This window comes from Balaenoptera acutorostrata, chromosome 6 (assembly GCF_949987535.1).
Source record: "Balaenoptera acutorostrata chromosome 6, mBalAcu1.1, whole genome shotgun sequence".
NCBI lineage: Eukaryota > Metazoa > Chordata > Mammalia > Artiodactyla > Balaenopteridae > Balaenoptera > Balaenoptera acutorostrata.
The window spans coordinates 36,199,643-36,211,897 of record NC_080069.1 but is presented as its reverse complement, the minus strand read 5'-3'; the positions used below and the strand labels follow the sequence as shown (position 1 = coordinate 36,211,897).

Below are 12,255 nucleotides of genomic sequence, written 5' to 3'. Positions count from 1 at the left end.
TGTGAAAAAAATAAATTTAAAAAGTTAAAATTCAGGCAGAATGATGTGCTAAAATGTCCACGTATACTGAATTAAGACAGTCGAGCTTTGGCCTCTTTTAAAAGAAAATATTGGATAGATACTTTTAATAACAAAACTATACTGGTCCCATGTATTTGCATACCACTTTCAAGTCTGGTTCTTGAATGAGGTCCACAGAAGGCAAGAAATCGGTCTGGTATTATCCAATTTAAATCTCCATTTTCTGCTTTCTGCAAAGGGAAGACCAAAACAAGATCAATGTATGTGTATGTATACGTGTACCTAAGAACAGGTAAGAAATAAATCAAGAGTTGCCTTAAGATCTATAGGCCAGGCAAGTAACCCAAAACTGATTTATTTGACTTAATTATCAGCCAAGGGAATTGATGAGTTCATTCCAAGCTAAAAGATGTAAGCAGGAATGAGGACAAGCATTGCCACATGTTCTGATTTTGAAGTAAAACCAGAAGTCTGGAGTTTTTAATGAGAAATGTGTGGTAGATTTCATTGAATCACAGGCATCATAGATTGTAAGATATATCCTGAATTCAGAGAATTCCTATTCAAAACAGGATAAAATGGGCATCGTGGACTCAATGAAAAACACTAATCCAAAATTTCTAAATATACTTATAGAGACTAAACAAAGCTACCATGGTGGTCTGTAGCTACCCTGTGTCTCAATGCAGTTTCACTGAAAGTAAACGACATTTGTGGGTGACCCTGCTACTCTCCCGCAATGCTGCAATTTCTGCACTAGCGAGAGGGAAGCTAATTAGCACCTATATTACTCCTTAGTAAAAAACACATAAAGGCATCACTGTGCTACACTGAGGGAATACCAACTGGTGTTTTTATTAGTTTTGCTTATCTAAAAAGAGAAAGTATATTTTATTTTAAATGTTTAATTTTATAAGGAGAAGCACAAAAAATGGTGTTAATAATTCAATTATATTCAGTAGTTAAGATGGTAAATAAATATTGATGTATATTGTACTTTATAAATGTACTGCTCTTACACAGAAGTAAAGGCAGAGTTGGCCTAATGAATCACACAATATGCTTTTAAGTGTTTGGTACATCACAGTAGTGACTAGTAGTAACTATTAACCCAATTTATCAATAAAATAGTTCAGTTATACTTAGGAGTTTAAAATAATAGTTACTTTAGAAATTGATTGTGAAAGAACAGTTATCTGAGGATTCAAGATACTGCTGAATAAAGTACTGTCTATGGAATCACTCCATTATTAGTGAGACTGTCTGCTCAAGATAACTATAGCAGGATAAAACAAAAAAAACAAGATTCCACAAGTATTCTTGGCTGGAAAAGACCTTTAGCATAACATCTTACTCATTATCTACTTGGAAGGTAGAATGGTAGAATCAAACTAATTAAAAAAAAAATACACTACATTAAAAAACATAGAGGACATCTGTGGTTTTGCCTGCCTGGACTCTCTCCTCTCTGTGCCCCCCCCCCACCTTTCTTGGCCTGTATGATTTGATAGGGCTGACCCGATTCCACTCCTGTGATGGCCAAAGTATTCTATACCTACTCATCCCCCACCCTCACCAAAAACACAACCTAGGTCAGGGCTAGAGACATGATCTAAGCCAGGTCAATGAGAGGAATTCGAGAGTCTTCTGCTGGAGCTATGAATTTTCTTTTCCAATGAGTTGGGTAAATCAAACGGGTAAGTCAAAGCTGTTGGTAGCCATCTTTATTCCAACTGGGGAGAACTGACCTTGGAACAAAACTAGCTTCAGCCCAATTTCTGGTAAGTGCTTGAGTACCTGAATCTGGTCATGAGTGAAGTTACACTAGCTCCTGGACTTTTTATTTACGTAAGTCAATAAATTTTCCCCATTTTATTTAAGCCATTTGTGTTTACTTTTTGTAATTTGCATCCAAAAGTGTCTTGACTTCTCAGAAACAATAGGTTCTGACAAAAACAGATATTTTCCAGAGTTAATTAGATGTATAATGGCTATTCATTTCATCAGATCCTATGCTAAGGGTTTAACAAACATTATCTCATTTAATCACTGTATGAAAGTCATCAATAATAAAAAAATTTAAACTAAAAATTAAAGGAAAATGCCAGAGCACACTCATTCACTCTGGAAAGATGTATCAAATGCAAAAATCAATATGAACTAGGACTACAGAAATAGGAATAAGAGAAAAAAAGACTTGAGTTTTTTTTCACTCTACACACATCTAAATTGTTTGATTTTTCAAAAAATAAGAATATTACTTCTGGAAGTAAAACATGCATAAAAGAGTTAAAAACAATATCCTTGAAAACTTACTTCATAGTATTCATACTCATCAAGGTTAAATGAATTGAAATTAAGGAAGCCATACTGCATTGCCTAAAATACAAAGGAAAGCTTTTAATAACAAAGATGCAAATAAGGAAACAGTTTCCAATCCAATTTCTTAATAATAAGTATCAGGAGGCACCCCAGAAAAACATTATTATATTTAGATTATGTTCCATTGAGTAGTTTTCAAAGGAGGTGGGCTATGTCTTTTAAATGCTTCCATTATCAGGAAAATTAGTTATAACAATATTTATTTTTTTAACAATATTTATTTTAATGAAATTTTATTTTTTATTTTCCTTCATCAGTCATCCTATCCATGCAAGATCTAAATAATCAAGCCTTCAAAGTAATCCTACTAGTTTATTAGATCAACATCATTCAGGCTTCAAAGATAATGCATAACCCAACGGTTGCTAAATAAATAATATAAAGGAAAGAAACCATGGGTTAGTTTATATCAAACAAATCCCACACATTTCATAAACATCTTCACTTTCAAATTCTGAACAGTCTTGAATTAAAAGATGAATGTTCCCTATACTAAAGGCAGCCCAGAGATCAACATTAAAATGCAAAATTTTGAGGGAAAAAACCCTTCTTTCAATAAGGAAAAATATATGAATTTTCTCTTCTACTCTGTAGCCTCACTCTGAGTTGCAATGGGCAGAGCATGCTAAGCAAAATAAGCACAGTATCTATTTTCTGAGACAAGGACGAGCTGGCGGCCTCTGACAACCGTTCTCCCAGCTTACTGAGCCAGACAGTATGTAAGCAACAATTCTTGATCAAGAAGGTATTCTTGGTTCAGAAGGGGTGATTCTGCAAACCCAGTGTGCAAAATGTAAACTACTGGAATATGAATGAGAAATAAGAAGGCTATAATACCAAACAAAAAAACCTCATTTTATAAAATATAGTTGCTTAAGTCCTAATTCCAAGACCAAATCCACGATGAATTTTATTTCTTTGAATTCGGAGTACCCAATATATATCATATTTGGACTAGAATGATACAATAACATAATAATACAACAACAGAGTGATACAGTAAAATAACAGAATGATACCATAAAATGTATCAGTTTGCAGGGAATTTCTATTATTTGAATTTCATAAGGAGATCCTATTAGAAGTAGCACTTAAAAAAAAGCACTACTAAAATCAAGACATAATTATTGATACATTTATAAAAATTTCAAATACACAATAATATTCAAAATCAGTCACAAATAGAAAATGTTTAAATGGAAAATCAGAAGCTGTTGTCTCTTGAATAAAATTAAATGTAGCATGAAAAAAGCAATCTTTGATCTATAGTTACAGCTAATTAAACTTTGGATATAACATCTGATAAAAACAAAGCCAATGTTATAGTAGACCATCTCCAAGGCCCTCATAAGTGTTTCTTCTTCTTTTCTTTCTTTGTTTTAAAAGGTGCTGGGAGCAGAGAGAAGGGAGCCCTAGGATCAAGGACAAGTATGCCTGGCTACATCAGCAGTCCCCTGGGGTCCATCTGGCAAGGACTGCAACTGTAGCTAGAAGGGGTCATCTATACCTACTGTCCCTCCATCTCCTGATCACCTCCTCTGCCCATGACCTGCCTAAACTGCAGCCTCATGGAGCTGTCTCAGAGCCTGCGGCAACTACCTCCATTAGCTCCATACACCACAGAGTTGCTGGACTCAGCCCCAAAATTAAGGTCCATCCTCATTGCCTTATATAGGAAAAAAGATATAATAATTAATCTCTGAATTTGTATACTAATTAGGTCTCTCAGTTTAACCCATAAAATTTCTGTCAGAATTCTCAGAAAGCCACCATGTTTCATTATACAAGAAAGTAAACCTGGGTTCCTTTTGCCTCTGAAAATACAAGCCACACAAACTTGAGATGTTTTTGAAGGCTTATTTGATCCAAGGGCTACTGACTGACAATTCTAGTTTCTTGCACGGCCCTGATGTTCAAGAAATATACCTGAGGGAGTGAGTGTTATAACCAGGGTCTGCTGCGTCACATGACTCCAGGGGACCCTGTTTATTTAAAATGTGGTATGACGGTTGTCCCCTGGAGTCAAAGACAGCAAGTAGCCCTGGTTATAAAACACAGGAGTTATTTTTAAATAGCTTTGACAAAGCAGTAGTGACCTATACTTAGTATTATATAAAACCTAGTAACAAACTAATGGGCTTCTGTTGAACTAGAAATTGAATGCTTGAAGATACAAAAACAAAGTATTTGACAGTTACTGTGTTATAGAAATGTCTGTTGTAAACAGAATTGATGGGAATCAGACCCATAAAATACATAAATCAAAGAGAACTTAGAAACCAGTAACCTATTTACTTCTTGTTTTTCTTTGAAATCATAACACATTCAAAACCAGTTCTGAATTTAGAACTTAATTACAAAACTGTTTCTTATTGTTCCCTGTGTTCAAGTGGCTTTTCCCCCAACTCATGCACGGAAGCACTCAGATTCAGAATAATCTGTTTTCTAGTTTAGTGTCACTCTAATGTTGGCAGGGAAATGGGATACCTCTCACATCATATACATCTTGGAAGATCTTTGGGGAAGAAGGCCTGTCTTCCTTGCATTGTACTTAAGTTCTCCAGCACAACACTGGGTGTATCCTACGAGTCACTTACCTTCTTTACTGCATAAAAACAGTCAAGAAGTGTAATGTAGAAATTGCAACTCCCGTAAGCAGCATCTCTGAAATTCCAAAAGTATTGAAATACATAGCTCAGTTAATTTAATTTTCTGCTGTACACTTATCTCAAGACAAAGTTGATTAGAATTTAAGATCAAACACATACTCAGGATCAGTCTCAAAAAAAAAAAAAAGAATTCTTGCCTTTTGGTTTTTAAATAAAGGATAAGTCACTGTTATACAGTTCATTGTAATTTCTACCTATTCCAGTAGATACTGTTTTATAGATGTGGATCAATAATGACCACATCTTAAATTTCAAATGATCTCTGTAGACTGTTTTTGGCTTTAATAGTTGAGCTTCAAAAGTTCCTTCTTGAGTTCAACTTCTCAATAGTATGTACTCCTCCCCTCAAAAGGGAAAGGCATTTGAATTTTTTCTTCCAACTGGAGAATACTGTGTCAAACTGTTAGCAGGAAAGACTGCTTTTTGATTCTGTATATACATGTTGTGTGTGTGTGTTTATCTCCATCCACGTAGCAAAAAAATTTGGAAAGCAAGCTAATATTTGAAATAATAGGTGCAAGCTAAAAAGCATTTTGCTCCTCTCATTATGCTCTTATACTTTTTAACAATTTAACTGGATAACTTCTTTCTGGTTCTTAAAGGACAACAGTACCAATAAAACCACAGAAACTAAGGAGTCAACTACTGTTAGGAGAATCACTCTACATTGGAGAAGTGCTTAAATTAAGTTAGACAGCCCCACCCAACACTGCATCAACACCTGTTAGTAATCTTACTACAAATGTCTTATGTCGGTTAAGATTTTGTCCAGAAAAATAAGGTACTCCTCCATTCCCACCTGCTTCTCCTTTTCGGCTACCTTGAGTCATTTCATTACAAAGTGAAAATTTTAAGAATTAGGCAAGATAAAAATGAATTTAATTATGATCATTCTAGGCATGCCAAGCAACTGTGCCTATCAGAATGGTACTTATTTGGTCCCTATGTGGAACCAGGTTGCTACTGGGGCCATAATTAATTGCCTGCCGTGGTTGGGTTTTCACACTGTGATTCACTTACCTGAAAAATTAAACGGCACATTTAAAATGTTTAGTTCTTGTACAAACTTTAAGAATATAGACTACTATAGCAACATTAACATCAAAGAAAAGGGCATCCTTTTTAGCTAAGACAGTTTTAGACATTACTGTCTGAATTGGTTAGATTTACTTAAGTATATGTTAGGCTTCATGAGGATTGGACGCAAGGCCTTACAACGTGCCATTTTTGTTCTGTAAGCTTTTGAATTTAAATGCTGCTCTTCCAAAAGCTAGGAAAGGTCTCAATGCAACCGAGAAAATGATTTTTACCAATAGCTTACTGGCAATATTCAGGAAGGAGAAAAACAAAATGACCTGCAGCATTAGTTCTCAGAATATACTCCCTGGGCAAGGAGCACCAACATCCACCCCACTTGTTAGAAATGCTAATTCTCAAGCTCCACCCCAGACCAGTTCTAGGGGTGGGGCTGGGTCCTCCAGGTTATTGTGATATATGTTCAAGTTTAAGAACCACTGACTTACAGGATCAACACAAATAATGTTTTGTACAAGTAATTGTTTCATGGAATAAGGAATGTTTTGTACAAGTAATTGTTTCATGGAATAAGGAATGTTTTTAAGATAAAGAAGCTAAGGTAGGAAAATGAAGTAGTTTAGTCTAAATCAAAATCAAAATTATCAGTGGAAAGACGATGAACTCTCAAATTGCATCCCAATGTTTTTCACCATGTCTCCTCAGTTAGCTATGATTATTATCTTCTTAACCTATGATAATTCTTTTCCAATCAAGTTAAAGGCATGTTGATTCAGTTTTTGTGAGGATTTGATGCATTTATTCAATGCATAACTTTGAATAAACCTACTGTGGGCCAAGCCCTGCTCTAGTCAAGCTTTGATCTGAGCTTGGATAAAGTTCTGCCACATTATCTGAATAGACAAGAATCTTTCTTTATTCACTCATGTTTATTTCATTAACACCTCCAACTTTAAACACATCCACACCTCCTTCCTCCCACCCAAGCAATCAGACTTCTTCAAAATGGTAAAATAGCAGCTACGAATCTGGATACAAGCCTTTGTGAGGGGGAAAACCTTGTCACAGATCATTTAACAAACTTGGAAAAACAGATGAGAATCAATAAAGGAATACTGCTTAGAAACTGCAAAACGATGTCAAATACTAGTTTAAAAAAATAACAGTTTTCATAGTAGCTTGCATTCATAACAGCCTAAAACTACAAATAACCCAAGTATCCATCAAAAGGATAATGGACAAATAAATTGTGGTATATTCATAGAATGGAATGTTTCAAAAGCAATAAAAATAAGACAAACTATTGATACTAATACCTGCCACCACATGGATAAATCTCACAGACATTATATATTTAAAACACAAGATCCCAGCTCTCCAAAAATGTATACTGTATGATTCCATTTATATGACATTAAAAGATAAGAAAAACTTTTAGAAAGGGGGTAAAAGAGAATCTTCATGCGGGCTGACAATTTTCTGTATCTTGAACTGGATGGTAGTTACATGTAAATATGTAGGAGTTTACTGTGATGTACACATAGGGGTTAGAGTTTTTAATTGTGTCTAAGTTATACATGGTTTTTAAAAGGAAAAGAACATGAATGTTTAACAAATGTCATCTAAGGATCAGGCACCAAGTGTTTCACAAGCAGGATGTTACTTAATCCTCACACCTCATTAGGGTGATCCTACTATAGTTCCCACTTATAGACTAAGAGACCAAGGCTCACATTTGTAAAGAACCACGGAGATATTAGTGGCAGAACGGAGAGTCAAACTCCCATCTCTCTGATGTCAATAGCCAAGCTATTAGCAGCTCTGCAATACTACCTCTCAAGAAAATAAAGAACAGAGCACCCCCCCCAAAAAAACCAAAAAAACACACACAAAAAGAACAACTAAGAAGCAAGGAGTATTATAGGTAATACCAAAGAACAGAAGTATATGCTCTTCATATAACAATGATCCAAAAGTATTAAGAAAATGTTGAACTATATTTTATACTGTTTTTTCAGGTAGACAGGTAGAGAAATATCTAATACAATTCATTAAGAAATCATATATATATATATATATATTTTTTTTTTAAACTCAGTGGTTGAAGAATTATATGTAACTTAAATTACATCTAATTAAATACTGTTATGAGCCTAAAAGGAGTTATTAACTACAAATGAACACTATTCTTGCACAATCCCTTGTTAGCAGTTATATTTATTCTATGCTCTTGAATTGGCAAAGATAAAAGACTATAGTGTAATTTCTGTCAAAATATTATCAGGTTTTATTAATCCTGATTTGCCTACTTTCTTTTTTAAAAAAAAATATTTATTTATTTATTTGGCTGTGCCCGGTCTTAGTTGTAGCGCGTGGGATCCTTGTTGCGGCATGCAGGATCTTTAGTTGTGGCATACAGGATCTTTTAGTTGCGGCATGCAGGATCTAGTTCCCTGACCAGGGATTGAACCTGGGCCCCCTGCACTGGGAGTGTGGAGTCTTAACCACTGGACCACCCGCCTACTCTCAATTAGTAAGTTCTTCAGAACAGTAAAATGTGGTGAAGCACAGATTTTTAAATCTGTCAAAGGCTGATACTTCTGTAAAATACAATAATATTTGTACTATCACATACCCAAAATAATGCAATAATCTTATTTTATAAGTAAAAATGAATTACTAGAAAAATGGAAGGAAAAAACACATAAATACAAGCCTAAATTCTTCTATTATTTGATTCCACAGACATAAAAATACTCTATTATATTGCTAAAAAGTCTGTAAAATCTTACTCGCAATTCCTGTACTTATCACAAGCTGGTAACAAAAAGTTCACAGACTGGCACTAGTTCACAGGCCACACTTGGAGAATCATTAAATGTCTGGCATCTATGACTAAAGAGATTCAAATTTCACAAACCTGAACTGCTTCTAGCTAAGTCCTGTTTTTTAGAGAATTAATGATTTTTGTTCCTGGAACCAGAAGCAACTAACTACATTTTTCAGTCCCAAACTTTAAGAATTTAAACACGGGTATGGCAGTAAACAACATTTATTCTATTTTTGATCCCTGTATTTAAATTAACACAAAACTTCTCTTACATTAACAATGTTTCATGGATCCTTACTTAGATTATATGAAATCTGTAAGCTTATCCCTGTTTCAGGACCTTGCGTTATAAACTTTAAGAATGGCACTATTATAAAGGATTACTATTATAAAAGAAGAGTTCTGTAGAACAAAATTATCACTACAGCAACGTGCCTATGACTCAGGGACCACAAACACAATCACTTCTTCTGAAGGAAGTATACGGTTGCTGTTATAAGTTGAGAAGAAAAATGGAGCACTCTCCAGTTTAGAAAATAACCTTCATCCTTTCCTACCTACCACAAAGAATACTTAAGATATCTCTGAGCTAGGAAGAAAGGCAGAGCGATACTGGGTCCAAAGCAATTCTTCTAATTGGTTAAATCACTAATATACGTGCAGCCTTTAGTGCAATATATAACTGAACTCTGCAGACTATCCTAACAAAAATCTCTAATTCATGGAGTATATCCATGGACAGTCCTACAGAGTTATTTAAGAAGGAGACAGATTCTGTATAAGGTTAGGGACACTCATCCCAAAACTTGTCCACAATTAAGTCAGGTTCATAACCTTCCCTTTAAAGGCAAGCCCACGTCTTCAAAATCAGGCATTTGAGGTATATGCAACAATCCTAAAACTATTAACTAATTTGCAGGTGGAAGAATAATGCAATATTTGAAATTCTCAATACAGTATGCAATGAGTAAAATCATTTCACACACTTATTATACTTAAGCACCATACAAGTATTTAATTATACAGCTAAGTCAAGCATTTTGATAAACAGGAAGAGCAACTTTTAGAACTTCATTTGATTTTAAAAAAAGAAAAAAACCCACAAGTTTTTGGGTTTTTTTTTTCAAAATATCTTCCAACACAATCACCTGGTAACTTTGACATAAGGATGAGGATGTCATTAACTTATATAAAGACATTACTTATCTACCACCTCTATGACACAGCCGTTTTGGTTTTTCAAATAGCAACCTCACCCACTATTTCTGCTGGCTGTGTCCCTAGGAAAAGGGGGTTCGTTTCTGCCCCAGAAGTAACTCCTGATTATTGGGAAAAACTTATTTCTTCACTCCTCAGGACCAAAACACCGCAATACTGGAAAACGGTCGTTTTGCATACTGTAACTCCAGGATTCTCATCTGATTACAAAGCACAGTTTCCATCAGTGAGAGTGGTTCTGACTTCTCATGTCGGAGCGATTCACCACCACTACCACTAGCACCACCACAGACATCTGGCAATGTCTGGAGACATTTTTGGTTTTCACAATTAATTTTCTGGGGTGAAGGTGTTACTGACATCTAGTGGGCAGAGGCCAGTGATGCTGTTAAACATCCTGCAGTACACAGGACAACCACCCCCCAACAAAATGTCCACAGCATCACTGTTGAGTAACCTAGATCTATGGTGTTATTTGCACCCACCTCAAAATGACTAATTATGAGGTCTTCTTTTTTCAGAAACAACTACACCAAGATATTTCTGGCAAGGGCCTGATTAAATGAATCTACCATAACATTCTTATATTTACCTGAAAGGAATATAGGATGTATCTCCAAACATTAATATTCTATATGCTTCTTCTGGAGTTTTCCCCAAATATATAACCTACATTTGAAGAGAGAAGAAAAAGGCAATTTACTTCTAAATAAAGATATAGTACTGTCACTGAGAAGTAAGCTTTGTACAATCTTTAGCCAATCAACTGAGCCTGATTCTCTAGCCTTCCCAAGGATCCTGTGAGTCGCCCACTACCCAGTCAGTGAATTCCCCTTTTGTTTAAATCTGTTGTCACAGCTGGTTTCTGCTGCTTGCAGAGCCCTGACCAACAACTTTTTACAAAAGCCTTTTGTGGTAAGAAGTATAGCATTTCAAGAACAGATTTTCTAAATCAAGATGTTAGACTGAGCACATGCTTTTACCTCATGTCCTTTCTAAAAATACACCGAAATGATAGTAAAGAAGTGTGTGGGAGATGGGGATTGGGGATGGATTGGGACTGGGAGGAGGATGAGAGGAACATAAAAGCAGAACAAAGATTTTTATTAACTCCATCCATTTAGATTTAAGAGCTTACAATATTGTACGGGTTTCCTATAAAACTTCATTTGTTTACTATTGCCATTTGCTTCTTTTATCTTCAGAACTACGTTATGCTTCAATTTTTATCTGGTAGAATACTTCAAGTGGATTCTTCAGCATTTGAGGTCCACAGTTGGTGGACATTTTTGTATTTCCAAAGTATCTTGTTTTCTGCCCTGACATTGAACTATGTATATGATTTCAGGTCTGCAGTCCTTTTCTCTCAACAGTTCATAGATGTTGTTCCACTGTCTTCTCATTTCCAGTACTGCAGAAGTATTTTACTAGTCTCATTCTCTTCTCCCCCTCCTCCTCCTCAAAAGCAACCTGTTCTAGAAACTTGGAGTTTGAGAATGTCCACTGGCATCCCCCTAAATAAGTCATCCCCCAGCCCCAATTAAGTTTGCCTCGGACTTTCTGACCCTCACTCTAACCGAAGGCATATCTTTTTCCAACTCAGAATCTTCTGGCAGGACATTTTCCACCCATACATGGAGGCAAGGGGTGAGAGAGGCCACAAGCATTAGATTTGGCACACATATTATCACCCAAATTCAATTCAATTCTTAAGCTTACTTTGGGATAAAATACACTTTAAATTTTGACCAGTTAAAAATAAATAACTAAAAAATTTAATTACAAACTTTTTATCTCCATTACTTAAATTTGTATAAATGAGCTGTTTCTTCAACCAAATTGTGAACATTCTGAAGTAAGAACCCATGTCTTATGTTTCATTGTAACTCCAGATTCATATTGGGTTGGCCAAAAAGTTCATTCAGTTTTTCCATTCCATCTTACAGAAAAACCAAACGAACTTTTTGGCCAACTCAATACCTCTTATATGGACTCAGATTCCATCCTTAATTCATTGAACTTAAATCTACTTATAATAGTTAGGAAATTTTAAAATAATTGATAAAAAGTTAATATAAATATAAAAAATCATTGGATTAA

The 12,255-nt window shown here is 35.1% G+C and overlaps 1 protein-coding gene across 9 annotated transcripts in view; it reads right to left on the bottom strand.

The window, feature by feature from the left end:
* Positions 1–12,255, bottom strand: part of CDC14B (cell division cycle 14B) — a 101,713-nt gene that overhangs the window by 24,816 nt on the left and 64,642 nt on the right. For all 9 annotated transcript variants that reach the window (XM_057549044.1, XM_057549042.1, XM_057549046.1 and 6 more), the window contains exons 5-8: positions 10,748–10,824; positions 5,001–5,067; positions 2,338–2,400; positions 164–251 (exon numbers count right to left, since the gene is read on the bottom strand). In XM_057549044.1, the coding sequence (XP_057405027.1) occupies positions 164–251; positions 2,338–2,400; positions 5,001–5,067; positions 10,748–10,824 (295 nt within the window). The remainder of the gene's footprint in view (positions 1–163; positions 252–2,337; positions 2,401–5,000; positions 5,068–10,747; positions 10,825–12,255) is intronic.